The 17,539-nt window shown below is 41.1% G+C and overlaps 1 protein-coding gene across 7 annotated transcripts in view; it reads right to left on the bottom strand.

Annotated features, from left to right (window-relative positions):
• Window positions 1-15,317: 15,317 nt before the first annotated feature.
• Window positions 15,318-17,539, bottom strand: part of camk2a (calcium/calmodulin-dependent protein kinase II alpha) — a 135,596-nt gene continuing 133,374 nt past the window's right edge. For all 7 annotated transcript variants that reach the window (XM_037546319.1, XM_037546318.1, XM_037546322.1 and 4 more), the window contains one exon: window positions 15,318-15,960. Coding sequence is in view for 4 of the 7 variants with exons in the window: in XM_037546318.1 (XP_037402215.1) it covers window positions 15,957-15,960 (4 nt within the window). In the remaining 3 variants the exon portion in view is untranslated. The remainder of the gene's footprint in view (window positions 15,961-17,539) is intronic.

The raw sequence follows: 17,539 nt of genomic DNA, 5'->3' as shown, positions 1-17,539 counted from the left end.
GAACATCTCTATTGTCTCTACCTTGATGAATAAAGTGTACCTGCACAGAACCTGCGTTTCTGACAGTGTAGGGAGCCAAATAGTGGTTCCTGTAAAGCATGGGGTGCCCAAACCTTTTGGCTCTGTGTGCCAAATGCAGTTTTGGTGGTGAGAGCCGAAAGGACAAGAGCTGGAAGGCACTGTGAAGCAAAAAAGTCCTGAAAGAAAACATTTTCCCATCATGAACATATATAAAACTCAGAGGCCGTGTAGGTTCTCTGGTGGTTCTGGATGGTAAATAAAGTGTCTATATCTGTAGTCGTCATGGCGACCCCTGGTTCCCATCACCACCACTGTCGACTTTCACACCAAACCCTCTGAATCTCTCTGATTACACCACAATCACTGAGTTATGGAGAAATGTTGTTGTCTTGTTTGGCAAAAAGACACCTTTGATATTTTTATATTTTTATATATTTGTGTCATTTTTATAGAATAAAGTCAGGAATACAGACTCCAACCTGTACAGAATGCCAATGGAATATTTTGCGATTATGGAACTAATCATGAATGACGCTGCAATACGGGGGAATAACTTCATTTCCTGACCACCTCACAACAACTGAACTCTGTATCACTGCTCCATTTCACCGAAAGCCCCTACAAGGCTAAATGGACAGTCATTGACTTACATGAACCACAGTGTGCACTGATGAACTAAGAACCAGGTTCTGTTTAAACCGAGGAGCTGACCACTTACTAACAGGCTAGAGGAAAGCTAACAGGCTAGAGGAAAGCTAACAGGCTAGAGGAAAGCTAACAGGCTAGAAGAAAGCTAACAGGCTAGAGGAAAGCTAAAGGGCTAGAAGAAAGCTAACAGGCTAGAAGAAAACTAACAGGCTAGAAGAAAACTAACATGCTAGAAGAAAGCTAACAGGCTAGAGGAAAGCTAACAGGCTAGAAGAAAGCTAACAGGCTAGAGAAAAGATAACAGGCTAGAGAAAAGATAACAGGCTAGAGAAAAGATAACAGGCTAGAGGAAAGCTAAAAGGCTAGAAGAAAGCTAACAGGCTAGAAGAAAGCTAACAGGCTAGAGGAAAGCTAACAGGCTAGAAGAAAGCTAACAGGCTAGAGGAAAGCTAACAGGCTAGACGAAAGCTAACAGGCTAGAGGAAAGCTAACAGACTAGAGGAAAGCTAAAGGGCTAGAAGAAAGCTAACAGGCTAGAGGAAAGCTAACAGGCTAGAAGAAAGCTAACAGGCTAGAGAAAAGCTAACAGGCTAGAAGAAAGATAACAGGCTAGAGGAAAGCTAACATGCTAGAGGAAAGCTAACATGCTAGAGGAAAGCTAACAGACTAGAGGAAAGCTAAAAGGCTAGAAGAAAGCTAACAGGCTAGAAGAAAGCTAACAGGCTAGAGGAAAGCTAACAGACTAGAGAAAAGCTAACAGGCTAGAGGAAAGCTAACAGACTAGAGAAAAGCTAACAGGCTAGAAGAAAGCTAATAGGCTAGAGGAAAGCTAACAGGCTAGAGGAAAGCTAACAGGCTAGAGGAAAGCTAACAGGCTAGAGGAAAGCTAACAGACTAGAAGGTGTCAGATTAAAGAGGCTAAACATTATTATGGCTAACATGCCAAAGACAACCACTAAAGCAGAGTTAACAGGCCAAATAATCGCTGGCTGAACAGTCTTACTGCTTAAAACTGAGCATTAAGAAATATGCATAGTATTTATTAGTTTAGCTCCACCATTCAGCTACAGCAGTTTAGCTCCACCATTCAGCTACAGCAGTTTAGCCCCACCATTCAGCTACAGCAGTTTAGCTCCACCATTCAGCTACAGCAGTTTAGCTCCACCCATTCAGCTACAGCAGTTTAGCTCCACCATTCAGCTACAGCAGTTTAGCTCCACCATTCAGCCTACAGCAGTTTAGCTCCACCATTCAGCCTACAGCAGTTTAGCTCCACCATTCAGCTACAGCAGTTTAGCCCCACTCATTCAGCTACAGCAGTTTAGCTCCACCCATTCAGCCTGTCAGTTTTGGGAAACTTCAAAAATATTATGAGTGAAGTTCAAAAACAAAATACCCCAAAATATAGAATATGAGCCCTTTATTTAAAGAGAAACACAGCAAGTTTGTTTCCTTCTCAGCTCCCAGGACAGTAAACACACTTCAGCCACAGTTCATTCCCCTTTTATTGAACAAGATCAGTACACTCCATCACTGTGTAAGAAAGATGTGACATCAGCTCTGACTGAGCGGCTCTCTGCACAGCGTCAACCACTCCGGAGCAAATGACCACCAGGTCGGGCAGCGTTTCCACTCAGAAACGGGTCGATACGGATGAACATCGGGGCTTTTAGCGAGGACAGGCAGTGAAGCTGTGGTGTGACGTTTCGGTCCCCTTCAGCCAATCAGACTATTTCTCGTCAACGTGGTGACGCTGTGACGGAGAGCCGTCAGTTTTCTTTGGAGAGCATTCATATTTTCCCCATTGCTTAATTACAGTATATGAAATTGTAAAGTTTAAACAGCGAGCAGAAAAGGAGCTTGAATGTAAAAGTCGCTCTCTGAAAGGACCAACACAGAGATTAGTGTTCCACACGACACCGACACGGGATGAAGTGTCTAATCCCCATCAAACTGCCTGTAAACTTGAGTTCAGATGAAGTGCAATTCGGGCAAACATGCGCACTCGCACATACGCACACGCACGCCGTTCAGGGTAGAGTACAGAAAGACTCCATATTTACGCTTAATATGTTGTCACTGTTGACATCACATATTGTGTTTCTAGAATAAACTGTACATGATAGAAATAAAGGTGCAAACAACCATCAACTCCGGTCAAAACGACAACGAAAAAAAATCACAATCGTTTACTCGTTTTTATCTGAGGATATACAATGTTTACTCTGTGCTTTTATTCACAAGCTTTACTCCAGTTAAAACCTTTTAGAAACAGAGAATATAATCACACGCATACGGTTCGTTACGAAAACGTGCGGCATGCCCCAACTAAAAGCGTTACGCGTTTACGGTTAAAAATACCCAAAGTTAAATATATGATACACTCCTTTCATCGGCTAAAGAACAGCGACACTAGCAGAGCTTCGGTTTGGAAGCGGCGGCGGCAGCGGCAGCGGCAGCGGCAGCGGCAGCCCGTACTACAAACACTCAACTACTTAAAAAACACGTACAGAGTTTAAACTTGTAGAAAACGTTGATGCTTTTCTATCAGCGCTTCAGTATCAGCGATGCTCTTGAGTTCCCCACCAGACAAACAGCAGAGATCCCCAAACTCAGGACCACGTTACTATTCATTTCTTTAGAAATCTGTCTCAGGGTCGTTCTACAGAAACGTCCAATTTTTTCTGTCCCTAGCGTTTACAGATATACTACACTTAGGGTTACGATGTATTTATATTTTAAAATAAAAATACGTTATTTGAACCATTCCACCGTCTTAGTCTCAATTCAGCAATATTGGTTTTAAAATCAATCATATTGAACTCCAAGCACCGCAGAGGAGCTCAGGCGTGTGTGAAGGCTGAGGCCGTATTTTAACGTAAAAACAAGTTTTTCTGCTATTTTAACTGCAATAATCTCTACACGACTATGGAATATATAAATTCAATGGCATAAAGAAAACACCAAATAGCTATTAGAAAATATGTAATGAAAGATCCCCAGGAGTCGTGTCACTGGTGTTACTGCATTTTTTTTTTTAAATCTTATTTTGGAATAAAAGTCACGCCGATGACGTCACTCGACCTCCTTTGACCTGTTGTCTGAGGATCTATGAAGAAAAGCTCATGGTGAGTCCACTGCGTCTCTCAGTTCTAAGAGATCTTCTCATTCAGCTCATGATCTCGTATGAAGCTTCTAGCTGACGTCACCGGTGCGACCGACTTTATTCTGAGGTCACTGTGAAAAAATAGAAACACAAACGGATCAAATTCCATATTTTAGTGGACGTTCCCTGATGGACAGCGTGTGGTTTGATGTTCTGTGAAATGCATCGTTCATTAAAAACGTCTCTGGTGTTTCCTTTATTATGAGGATCGGTCACACCAGTGACTCCTATGGAGAGACAGAGAAGTGGACGTTTCTGTAGGATGACCCTTTTGTGAGGATGAAAAGGTCAGTGTGTCTGTGATGAGCAGGGACCACAATCTACACTGATAATAATAATCATAATAATAATAATGATAATTCATCAAGAAAATCAAGACAAATGATAAACAAATGAATATATAAATAAAACAACATGTACAGTCATGTGCAAAAGTTTCCATCAGACTGCATGTTTTGTTGAGTTTCTAAGTGAAAATATCCATCCATCCATCCATCCATCCATCCATCCATCCACCCATCGTCTTTAACTGCATAAGCCAGACAGGGTCACGGTAGCAGCTGAACTGAAAGAAATGGTCTCTTGTCAAGTAAAATGATCTTAAATGTAGTCAATAAATCTAATATTTCTCCTGTTGAGGTTGTTGTAAGCTTAATCCAAGATTATTTAGCTTATATCTAGACATATTTGATTAGGTAAATTTATCTCACTATATTGGCAGATAGTTTTGCTTGTTTTAAGAAGTAAGCTTGAAAATAGCAAATGATCTATAGTATGCCAGTACAGTGAGAACTTCATAACATTACTGAAAACTACTAAAAAGTATCTAGAAATGAGCTGGATAATCTAATAATTACACAACCATTAAAAAATGGAAATTTTAGACATATCAACTAGATTTAAGATCATTTCACTTGACAAGTTGCCATTTTTTTGCAGTGTTGGAGAGCAGAGAATCCCAGAGGGCCCTGTCCTCCCGCACCTTCCTCCAGCTCATTCCCGGGGACCCCGAGCCGCTCCAAGCCCAACTTGGAGATACGATCCTTCCAGTAGGTCCTAGTATGACCTCAGTATCTTGTCCCAGTAGGCCATGCCTGGTAAACCCCCACCGGGAGGTGGCCAGGGGGCCTGAACGACCCCAGCTGGCTCCTCTCTATGCGGAGGAATAGCAGCCTACTCTAAACTCTAACTGTGAAAATAAGTTGCCAGGTTTTTTTTTTGTGCACAATTTCTAAGGTGCGCTAACTTTTGCACAGGCTGCATTTCATGTTATTAAAGATTAAGTGACTCTTTTTAGTCCCAAATGGGGAAATTTCACCTCCACATTTTGACCCATCTGTGCAGTGAATACACACCAGGGGGCAGTGAGCACCGTTGCCCGGAGCGGTGGGCAGCCCTATCCATGGCACCCGGGAAGCAGTTGGGGGTTAGGTGTCTTGATCAAGGGCACTTCATTCATGGACCATCGACGCTAAGGAACGAACCGGCGACCTTCTGGTCACAGGGCTGGTTCCCTAAACTCCAGCCCATGACTGCCCCAGATGGGGAACATCATGGGCCCTAAATCACAAATCCGTTATTTTACTCAACTTAATTAGTAAAATGTTATTTTGCTCTCTAAGAAAACTTCAGTGACCGACTGTTGGCTCAGCCCATTGAGTCAGCGACCTTGTGGTCGCCAGGCTGGCTCCCTAGCCTCCAGCCCACGGGCAGAAGTGTGTCTCTATAGAGGATGTGTTCATTTATTTACACCTAGAAAATCAACAACATGGAATTTGACCAACTTTTGCACACGGTGGTTTACAGCACTGTGTAGAAGTCTTACTTAAGCGCACTGTTTAAAACCATTTATCTCAGGAATAACTGTGTTTTTTTTCTTGTAAAGTCACAATCATCTCATTAGAATACATGCAAACAAACACAAATACTTTAAACAAGAGCTGATCAGTTTGGAAAACGTAGCTTAGATCTTTTGAGCTATTTTGAAGAACAAAGTTTGGTTCCCGGTTTCTCCTCCAGACATCACATGCTCCTGATTGATCAAAATAAAGTATTGATTAGATAAGGCATGTATTCGATGGTAACTACAAATAAAACTAGGCTACCTCAAGGAGAAAAACTGGTAACAAATAATAATAATAATAATAATAATAATAATTTGTTTATTGTAATATTAGTGTTACACTAACAGACAGATAAATGGCTTTAAATATAATTTTTTTCAGGTGGCTACAACTTTTGCACAGCACTGTATATATAAAAATAAATAAATACTACACGCATGTGGAGCCCCCTTGACTTAAAAAAGACTTTTTAAGTTTTATATGTTTATTTTTTAATCAGCAGTATGGCCATGTTGACCCCTGGGACCCCTGGTGTATAAAGTGACATGCCTTCTTATATTATTGTAATAATATACCATCACCTATTCTTCATAGCACGTCTTAGTCCTGATTCACCAATGGGATTAGCATTAGCCTCTCGCTAACTCCTCCCGTGCTTTAATATAGACGTCTACAGTTCAGTTACACCCTCGAATGTCTGACCGTCATTTCTAGCATTTAGCAAAGCCGAAGCCTAACCGCAGTGAATTCATCACATAAAGAAAAACTGGTCATCCTATTGGACGTAAGGACGCTCACATCAACTGAAAACTGTGGCTAACTGGCGCTTATTCTGAGAGCTGTACTGTAAAACACGCAGCGTTGAATGGACTCAACCACAGCGTTTATACAGGGTTTAATAATGAACAGACGCTGCAGCTACAATGGAACTCATTGTGCACACTAATAAAGACTGAAGTGGTTTATTTAATGTGCAGCACATTCCACTACAGTTATCTATGTAGGCTTCAAAAACATACATGTGCATAAATACACTTCTGTTCAAAAGTCTGGAATCAATTTTACAATATATAAATCCCATTTTATAACAAATAAACGCGTATAATGATTCTAATATGATATTACTACCCCATAACTAAAAACTGAATAACTACATCCAGAATGAATATCTAATAAAAATTAACATCTGGAATGAAGTTCTAAAACTAATATGCAGAGAGAAGTCCAAATGGAATTAATATCCAGAATGAGGTTCTAATAAACAATATCCAAAAATGAATTTCTAATAAAATTAATATCCAGAATGAAGTTCCAATAAAATTAACATCCAGAATGAAGTTCTAATAAATGTAATATCCAGAATGAAGTTTCAATAAAATTAACATCCAGAATGAAGTTCCAATAAAATTAATATCCAGAATGAAGTTTCAATAAATTTACTATCCAGAATGAAGTTCCAATAAAATGTATATCCAGAAAGTAGCTAAAATAAAATGAATACCCAGAATGAAGTCCTAATAAAATTAACATACAAAATGAATTTCTAGTAAAATTAATATCTAGAATAAAGTTCTAATAAAATTAACACAAAAAATGAATTTCTACTAAAATTAATATCTAGAATAAGTTTTAATAAAATTAACACACAAAATGAATTTCTAATAAAATTAATATCTAGAATAAAGTTCTAATAAAATTAACACACAAAATGAATTTCTACTAAAATTAATATCTAGAATAAAGTTCTAATAAAATTAACACACAAAATGAATTTCTAATCAAATGAATATCTAGAATAAAGTTCTAATACAATTTAAATGCAAAATGAATTTCTAATCAAATTAATATCTAGAATAAAGTTCTAATAAAATTAACATACAAAATTAATGTCTAATAAAACTAATATCCAGAATGAAGTTCCAATAAAATTAATATCCAGAGCGTATCTTTGAAATCATGAATGAGATATTTATCTTGAATCAGCTCATTTGACAATAAATGAAAAAAAAATAAGTATAGTAAATAATGCATCATTTAATGTCCTCATTTAGTGAGCAAAATGAGGTGTGAAGTTTGTAAATGTTTAAAAACTAAATTTGTGATTAGAGGCTCAAACATCAACGATTAATATGATGATACTATGATTCCAGACATTTGAATGGGAGTGTAAGTGTGCGCTTGTTTTTACGGGAGATCATTAACAATTGAATTAATTTAGCATTAAATTGCATCCGAACTAAACTGGATGGGACTAAATCAGTAAAACACAGTACAAAAAGCACCAAACATTCTAAACTATAGCTTTAGTTTCCCAGCCTCTTTATGCTTCTGACAGAGATTTCAATGTATTTAAATACTATTCTGTTATAGCTAAACACTTTCAAATCTATAAAGTGTGGAAATGAGATCAGAATTATGACTAAGACTGTAAAGTCACTGCAGGATTAGAAGCTCTTTATTGCAGACGGTCTGGGGTTAAACTAGCGTTCCTCTCTGTCTATCATGGAAAACTGTATCAGGGAGACTGTTGTTTAAAGTGAGACGTGTTTAAAGCATCATCGCCTGCTTTTCTGGAAGAATGACGGAAGCATGGTGTCCACAGGACTCTGAACGTTCCTCTCTCGCTGCAGCACCGTTGTGCTTGAGTTGTGCTTGAGTGTGCCTGTGATTTATGGACTGGTGCGGCGTTGGTGTGAAGTGTATATGTGTTTGCATATCGTTGTAAGTTCTACACACAGGCAGACGTTCATGAAGGGATGGCAGGATGGAGATGGAGCGCTGCAGGTTTCCGTGCATCATTTTTATCCTGAAGGAAAAGTGGAGTGCAGTGCATCATTTCAACAACAGCAGACACTGCTTCACACACCAAATCACGTTTGGGCCATCGCATGCTAATTTATCTCAGGCCTGTCCGATCACATCACAGAGCACCATGAAATGAATCCAGGCAAAAACAGCTACGGAATTCATGCAACAGCAGAATTTCAAAGCTGTGCCCCAAATGTCAGGCATAACATCTTGACCACCTCCTTATTTCTACACTCACTGTCCACTTTATCAGCTCCACTTACTGTATGGCTGGTCTTTGTAGTTCTACAGTTACAGACTGTAGTCCATCTGTTTCTCTGATACTCTGTTAGCCCCTTTTAGCCCCAGAAATGCTGGCTAAATGTAGGAAAGCTGGGATACACTGTAAATAATGTCTTAATGTAAGTTATTACATTAACCTCCTTTTACTGCTGGAAGGTTTTTAAAAAAAATTGGTCCAGTCTGGTTACAAATGTAATAGCATTTGTTTTATTAAACTTGTGTAATTACATGTATGTGAATAGGCTGTTACAACTATTAATATACACTTGTGTAATTACATGAGGTGAATGTCTATAATCGCTCTGTAACAGTGACTAAATCAGTAGTTACATCATTGTTGTCGCATATGTTGTTCACATGTAACTGCACAGTTATTAGAGACACTATAAAGTGGTGGTTGGTTAGTGTAGTGGTTAACACCTTTGCCTTCTACGCTGTAGACTGGGGTTCAATCCCCCACCAGGGTAAACACCCTACACTATACCAATAAGAGTCCTTGGGCAAGACTCCTAACACCACCTTAGCCTACCTGTGTAAAATGATCAAATTGTAAGTCGCTCTGGATAAGAGCGTCAGCCAAATGCCATAAATGTAAACGTAAACCCATGAATCTGTAATGTGGCGGGTTTTTCATTAATATTTGACTTCAGTCATTCTGTAAACTGAAACTATAAAAATTCATAACTAAAACACAACTTGGAACACAGCTTTGAAAATTTGCACCGCTTGCAAAAATGAAACAGAAATTTCAGCTTGAACTGTTTTTCATGGAGATCCATCAAATTTATCTGGAATGATTCCAAACGTTTTCAACACGGAACTCTAAGGTTAAAGTGGGAGTTGATGTGTAACTCTGGGCTCAGTTACTGTAATACAGTGACATAATAATGGTGTGGTTTGTCTATTTTAAGACCCATAACTAGGTCTTCTCTTCGTCTGCCTCTGTTTACGGTACGATCAATAACCAGCCAAAGAATCAGTAAATGCAGCGAGTGAGGCAGTGGAGACAGATGGGACGTTAACGAAACACTACTAATAATAACTTAGTTATACTTTCATTCAGGATCAATTAGAACAAAGTATTTTTATTTTCGTTACCGTTCTAAATACAGTTGCGATGCACTTTTCTTCATCAGTCACTTATAGATCTTCTTTCAAGTGTACAAAATGTAAACGTCAGTCGAGATCCCACAAATCTCAGCTTGAGAGAACTAAATTCATTTTGAAAGAAGACCGATTTCGTAGCCTTTTGGTGGGGGGGCTTGTTTTGGGAAACGTTAGTTAAATCCATGCTGCTGTGAAAGTTGAGGTAGCTTTAGCAGAGTAAGGAACCTTCACCATATCTGGACGGTGCTCTACAGTCTGCACTGACATTCCAGCCTCTCTGCTTTTCTTCATGCAGATCAGAAGTTAGTTCTTCAATGTCTGCTTGTATGGAGGGATCAGGGGATATCATTATTAAATGACTCTTATTAGTCCCACAATGGGAAAATATGTGTAACACCACATACACACTAGGGGGCAGTGAGTACACTTGCCCGGAGTGGTGGGCAGCCCTAGCCGCGGTGAGCAGTTGGGGGTTAGGCGTCTCGCTCAAGGGCACTTCAGTCACATACTATCCGCGACCTTGTGGTCACAGGGCTGGTTCCCTGACCTCAAGCCCACGACTGCCCCAGAATTTGCTCTCTAAGAAAACAATATCTGAATCTACTCAAAGGCCTCACTTTAGCACCAAAGCAAACTGATGGGGCTTGAAAACATTAGAAATAGTCATATTAAGGTACTTTTTGTAAATTAAACAAAAAATATGGTGCTTAATTTACAGACACAAAAAATAGGGGAATTTTCAAGCCGCTGATGAACATCTACAGCTAGGTGAGTCTCAGAGGCCCAGGCGTGATCTTGAGAACGTCTGTGGACAACCTTGAGAAATTTTGGGCTAAATGTGGGAGGAAGGTGCAGCTTAATATAGGGGGCGCTGTTGTGCTCACAACATTGTCTGGTGGCAGACAAGCCTGTCTTCAGCACATGAAGGTAGCACAAGTTAGCACAGCTGAAAATTCCCTGTAAAACTCAAGCCAAGCACGTAGCAAGTCATGTGCAGTTGTTTTGACGTTTACGACTGTATTCCGGAGGAATTTTGGGGCAGGGTTTGGAGGAGACCTTTCCTTGTTTGCCACAATCTAGCACCCAGACGTGTATTCTCATAACGAGATCAGGCCTGTTCCCACAAAACTAAAGCTAAATCAGACTTTCGGTAAAAAAATTTGACTGCATAATTAAAACAACGACTCATATCATGTTATTTGATTCATACAAATAAATGATATTGACAGCTGGAAGCACCAAATGGATTATTAGCAACTCACTGTACATGCACACTGAGCATGAAAGCATGCAGTGTTATAGTTTTACAATAAATGTGAATGAAGCAGATCAAATAGATCTAAATGGATGTATATTTAACCCCCTCCCCCGATACAGTCCCTCCCATTGTGTACAGAGGTAGCAGTGCTTTCATCCGAACCACACGGAACGTGTTTGGTCTATGCTCTGCTGACAGCAGCACTGTTAGGACTTTCTAAGGGTTTTGCAGCAGAATGAAAGAAGGTACGCAATGCATATGTGACTGAGTTTTACAAAATGTTTCCTCTTTAACACAAAAAAGACAATAACTGAGAGGGCGAATGAGCAGAGAGGCTGCCTCAGGCCAGGTTAGCGTACAGCTGCAGTCCAGAGTTTGGACCCACCTGACTTACTGAATAATGACATTTGAAATGTTTTACACTCAAAGGCTTGAAATTCGCTTTTCCAACAAATATAAACTGCCAATCAATGACTTTATTTTCAAAAAATTGCATATTGCTGCTGTTGGAAGAAAACCTGTTTTTCAGTTTTTGACATCATTTGAAAATTCCTGTTCTCCTTTACGTCATGTGTAAATTTCATGATGAATGGACCAAGAGAAATGGCCCAAAATGGCTTTGAAAAAAGTCTGGCTCCATTGACTTACATTAAAAGTAAGATAAGTTCTTCCCTTCTCCCATAAAGTTACCATTTTGGAGATACAAGGTTTTTTGCTGTTTCAAACAGCAGCAATATGCACTTCAGTCCTGTTGCAGAAGTATCTCAGGTGGCTTCTAATGTAGCTGAAGAATTTAAAATAGAAGATGGTTTGATTGGTCTCTGTATAATAATGCCTTATTTCATGCTCTCATTCTTCATTGTTCTAAAGTACAGAGCGTGGTAGAAATAAATAAAAATAATAATCCTTCTCTGAGTAGGAACGTCCAAACTTTTAACTGCTACTGTAAGCTTTCTCCTGAACCTGAGCGTGGAATACAGGAACGCAGAGTAACTCTGAGGATCGGGAGTAGATTAACTGTATTCAGTGACAAAAACTGAGATATATGAGAGAGATAGACTCTAAACTAACCACTCTGATAGGGACAGTTGACCTTAGGACTGAAAGGAAGGGAAACAATTGGACTGTAGGACTCAGACTGCCTCTGCATTTTAGAATCTCAAACTCAAATTACCGGCGCAATAGCTGGGTGGTCTTCCCCAGGGTGGGGGTAGGGTGTTGGAGCAATTGACGAAATAGAAAAAAAGTGTCTTAAGTTTTACCTACATAACCTGTAGACTCATTTAAGAGCATCTTAGGCCCAGTCCCATTTCATATTTCTACTCCTACCCTATCAGTCCCTGTACAAACAGAGCAGGAGCTTGGTTCGTATAGCTGGCAGTAAGTCAGGTTGGTTTCCAGTCAGGGTTGGACTCCGCCAGGGCTGTCCATTGTCACCAATTCTGTTCATAACTTTTATGGACAGAATTTCTCAGAGCAGCCAAGTGGAGGAGGGTGTCCAGTATGGTGGCTTTTCATGTCTGCTCTTTGAGGATGATATGGTCCTGTTGGCGTCATCAGGCCGGGACCTCCAGCTCTCTCTGGACCAGCCGAGTGTGAAGCGACTGGGATGAAAATCAGCACCTCTAAATCTTAGACCATGGTCCTCAGTTGGAAAAGGGTGGAATGCTCTGTCCAAGTCGGGAGTGAATTCTTGCCCCAAGTGGAGGAGTTTAAATATCTTGGGATTTTGTTCACGAGTGAAGGAAGGATGGAGCGAGAGGTTGACAGGCAGATTGATGCAGCATCTGCAGTAATGCGGACCCTATACCGGTCCATCATGGTGAAGAGAGAGCTGAGCCAGAAGGTGAAGCTGTCAATTTACCGGTTAATCTACGTTCTGACTCTTACCTATGGTCACAAGCTTTGGGTAGTGACTGAAAGAAAGACATCGCGGATACAAGCGGCCGAAATGAGCTTTCTCCGCAGGGTCGCCGGGCTGTCTCTTAGAGATAGAGTGAGAAGATTGGCGATTCGGGAGAGGCTCGGAGTAGAGCTGCTGCTCCTCCACATTGAGAGAAGCCAGTTGAGGTGGTTCGGGCATCTGGTAAGGATGGCCTCTGGACGCCTCCCTAGGGAGGTGTTCCAGACATGTCCGACAGGGAGGAGACCCCAGGAAGACCCAGGACACATTGGAGGGATTGTATCTCTCGACTGTCTTGGGAACGCCTCGGTATCCCTCCGGAAGAGCTGGAGGAGGCCTGGGCCTCTTTGCTTAGACTGCTGCCCCCGTGACCCAGACTCGGATAAGCGGTTGAGGATGGATGGATGGATGGATGGATGGATACTCCTACCCCTTGTTTTCGAGTGTCTTCTTGCTTCTTGGAACTGAGTTATAAGTGGTAGTGGTTGAGATCTTCCCTCTGAAATGAGACCCTCTAATAAAAGAGCATCACTTCATTAACAGCTACTAGCTCCGCTCTGTAGGCGACCCTGCCCGTCTGCAGGGACAGCAGAGGAGGGGAAAGTTCAGCTCCTCACTGCTGGGCTTTAGTTACATTTAGGGATCATACGCCTTCAAAGAGGGGGCAGTTATTTATTATCACCACCCCTAATTCTTCAGTGATATGAAGCTGAAGTCAGAGATTCTCCAGATTCTTGTTTGAATTTCTCTGTTCCACCTTAAATGGTGTGCCAGTAACATGCTGGCACCTCAGGCATCTGAACTGCTGCACCATTTAAGGTGGAACGGGAAAATGAGCTAGCTAGCTGCTCATTAGACATTAGCAAACTACTAGGAAATTCTTATGCTTGTTCGAATGCCCAAAATGGAAGGGTAGGGCTAAAAGGGAGGGGTGAAGGGTGAAATGGGACTGAACCTTAGTCAGTGTTTATTAGCAATTCTTCTTTTGCAATAAATCACAACTACTACTACTAATGGTAGTAATAATAGTATTAGCATTAATAGTATTATCAATACCAGTAGCATAAATATGTAGCGTTTAATAATATTTTAGCGTTCAATTAAATCAAGTAAACATACATTCAACAGTAGGATTATAAGGGACTTTTATTTTGAAGGCATTGGTGTTCAGAACATGCCTTCAACATGGCGGTGGTAGTATGAGGGAAGACGGATTGAGGGAGGGGGAGAACTTGAGAACTTGGGCTGGAGTTTTGGGCAGCTTCTGCCTGTAGCTTGAAGGCTGGACCCCCTCATAGCTGGAGCCCTTCATGACTGATCTAGGCCTGAGGAGCAGGGAGGAGATGGGGTGGCGGTGGGGATTGTGAACCTTTCGTCACGGGAGCAGGAGCTGAGGATGTGAATTTATAGGGCATTAGATTGGAAGAAGGAAGGGTTTCAGGCATGTTCTGCTCCCAAAACACAAACTCAAAACAAAATAACGACATTTAATGAACTTTTCAGCAGTTTTTGGTCCTCACGGTCGCTGGCTTGGCTGAAGCAGGTTACTGAGCTGCTCTGCTGTATAAGTGTTGGTGTGTAGGGAGAGTTTACTTTGTGGTTGGCTTCATCCACTGAGATCACTGCTGAACACTTCAGCTATCAGTCAATTCCACTGCCCTACAGAGTTACTCCGCATTCTGTAATATCCATACCTCATTACTGACCACTGCAGCGCACTGAAACAGCGCCTTGAATGTGCATCGCTGAAATGTGTCGTGTCAATTCAAAGCCGGTTCACTGTAAATTCAGTCTAATCTGGCAAATGACTGCTTTTTCTGGGGGTTTTCTTGGAGGGATGATCTGGAAATCTGCACAGAACTGGCACTCAAAAGCATCAACACTGCAAGTCAAAGCACATGTGACCACACGATAATAACTATAATACAAAATAATGAAAATTAACACTGTAATATTAAAATGATTCAAATGAAAGTTCTTCTCTAATCGAAATGATTGTGGACCTTCACTGTAGCCCTTAAAGACGCCGCCGTTGTCTGTGATCTACTGTAAACATTAGCTAGCTCACTTGACCCCGTTCAAGCAGCATCAGCTTCGACTGCGCTACGTTCAGGATGTTATTTATTTATTTATTCCGTAACTTTGGTTTGTCCTTGTGTTCTTAGTTATTATTAATTCATACTATTCTATAATCATTTGTTCCTTAAAAACGACCTGGAGTTTCAACTTCGGCAGAACTACGCAGTGGCGTTTCTCTATAAATCAAAACAGACAAACTTATACTTTTAAGGAGTTTAAAGATAATATGAAGACTATTTATAAGTCAAACAGGAAGGATATTATTACTGTACAGTTAAATAATACCGCTAGGAAACGTACACCGTTACTGTTCCCCTGTAGTTCTAGGCTAAATAAACAGGTAAGCGTTAATCATGCACCTCCAAACGTTACTCTCTATTATTTTACAACATGGGCTCAAAAACAACACACCGTCAACCAGAACTACAACGTGGAGCTCGCTTTGTAGGACATATTTCTCTTTATGGTTCCCATCACGAGTCAAACATAATCAGTCCCGTCACAATCAAAAACTACGTTCTCTTAATAACTCTCACTCTTTACCAGTTTTCCTTGGAAAAATGTTGCATTCCAAGTAAAACAGCGGAAGAGAAAAGCGGTGGGGGGTGGTGGAGGAGCGGCAGAGAGGAGTGGTGGAGATGTTCCTCAGCGAGGAGCATCGACACACACGCTGGAGGAGTGGGCGATGAAGGTGGAGAAACACAAGCCTGGATGGAGTTCGTGTGAATGTGAAGCAGGGGCTCGTGGGTCCTCAGACAGGTGGGCAGGTGGGCAGTAAAACCACAGAGCAGCGTGGACCACCAGGATTACTCTCACTGCAAACCCCACCTACACTACAGCTCAACTGGGAGAGAGAGAAAGGAGAGAGCGAGAGGGAGAGAGGGAGAGAGCAGGGAGATAGAGATAGAGAGAAGAATGAGAAAGAGACAGAAAGAAAGAGAGAGAGAAAGGTTATAGAAGGAAAGAGAGAGAGAAAGGAGAGAGAGAAAGAAAGAAAGAGAGAAAGAGAGAGAGAAAACAGAGTGAAAAAGAGAGAAAGAGAGAGAAAGGAGAGTGAGAAAGGAGAGTGAAAGAGAGAAAGGAGAGAGAGAAAGAGAGGGAGAGAGCAGGGAGATAGAAAGAAAGAAAGAGAGAAAAGAGAGTGAGAGAGAGAGAAAGTAGAGAGAGAAAGAGAGAGAGAGAAAGGAGAGTGAGAGAGAGAAAGGAGAGTGAGAGAGAGAAAGAGAGACAGAAAGGTGAGAGAGAAAGAGAGAGAAATGAGAGTGAGAAAAGAGAGAGAAAGGAGAGTGAAAGAGAGAAAGGACAGAGAGAAAGAGAGGGAGAGAGCAGGGAGAGAGAAAGAAAGAAAGAAAGAGAGAAAAGAGAGTGAGAGAGAGGGAAAGTAGAGAGAGAAAGAGAGAGAGAGAGAAAGGAGAGTGAGAGAGAGAAAGGAGAGTGAAAGAGAGAGAAAGAGAGAGGGAGAGAGAGAAAGAGAGACAGAAAGGCAAGAGAAAGGAGAGAGAGAAAGAGGGAGAGAGAAAAGAGAGAGAGAGACAGAGAGAGATGAGTAAGAGAGAGAAAGAGAGAAAGGAGAGAGAAAGGAGAGAGAGAGAGAGAGAGAGAGAGAGAGAGAGAGAAAGGAGAGAGAGAGACAGAGAGAGATGAGTGAGAGAGAGAGAAAGGAGAGAGAGAGACAGAGAGAGAGATGAGTGAGAGAGAGAAAGAGAGAAAGGAGAGAGAGAGAGAGAGAGAGAGAGAGAGAGAAAGGAGAGAGAGACAGAGAGAGAGAGAAAGGAGAGAGAGACAGAGAGACAGAGATGAGTGAGAGAGTGAAAGAGAGAAAGGAGAGAGAGAGAGACAGAGAGAAAGGAAAGAGAGAGAGAAAGGAGAGTAAGAGAGACAGAGACAAAGAGAAACAGGGAGATACAGAATGAGACAAATAGACAAAGAGAATAATGAGAAAGAGACAGAAAAATGGGAGAGAGGAAAAAAGTGAGAGATACAGAGAGAGAGAGAGAGAGAGAGAGAGAGAGAGAGTGGGAGAGAAGAAAGGGCCAGATAGAGAGACAGAAAGAGAGGGAAAAGACAAGAAGATAGAAAGGAAACAAAAGAGGGAGAGTGAGGGAAAGAGTGAGTGAGCAAGCACGAAAGGGAAGAGAGAGAGAGAGAGAGAGAGAGAGAGAGAGAGAGTATAAGTCTCTGATCTTACAATGATTCATTTCAATTATGACTTCAGAAATGATTCAGTGCATCATGAAATCTCATGTTTTGCCCTGTTTTGTTATCAGTGAGAGCTTCAGATGGAGCTCAGGGTCACACAGGTCAGGTGTCATTCCATTCAGGTCACCTTCCTCTCCACATCTCTCCAGCAGATTAAACGAGACGTTCAATGAAGAATCAAATTTACACAATTTTTCAGCCAAGTCTGTTTATGTGGCTATTTA

The sequence above is a fragment of the Pygocentrus nattereri genome, chromosome 16 (assembly GCF_015220715.1).
Source record: "Pygocentrus nattereri isolate fPygNat1 chromosome 16, fPygNat1.pri, whole genome shotgun sequence".
In the NCBI taxonomy this organism is placed as follows: Eukaryota; Metazoa; Chordata; class Actinopteri; order Characiformes; family Serrasalmidae; genus Pygocentrus; species Pygocentrus nattereri.
Note: the sequence above shows the minus strand (reverse complement) of the source record. Positions and strands in the feature narration are given on the sequence as shown.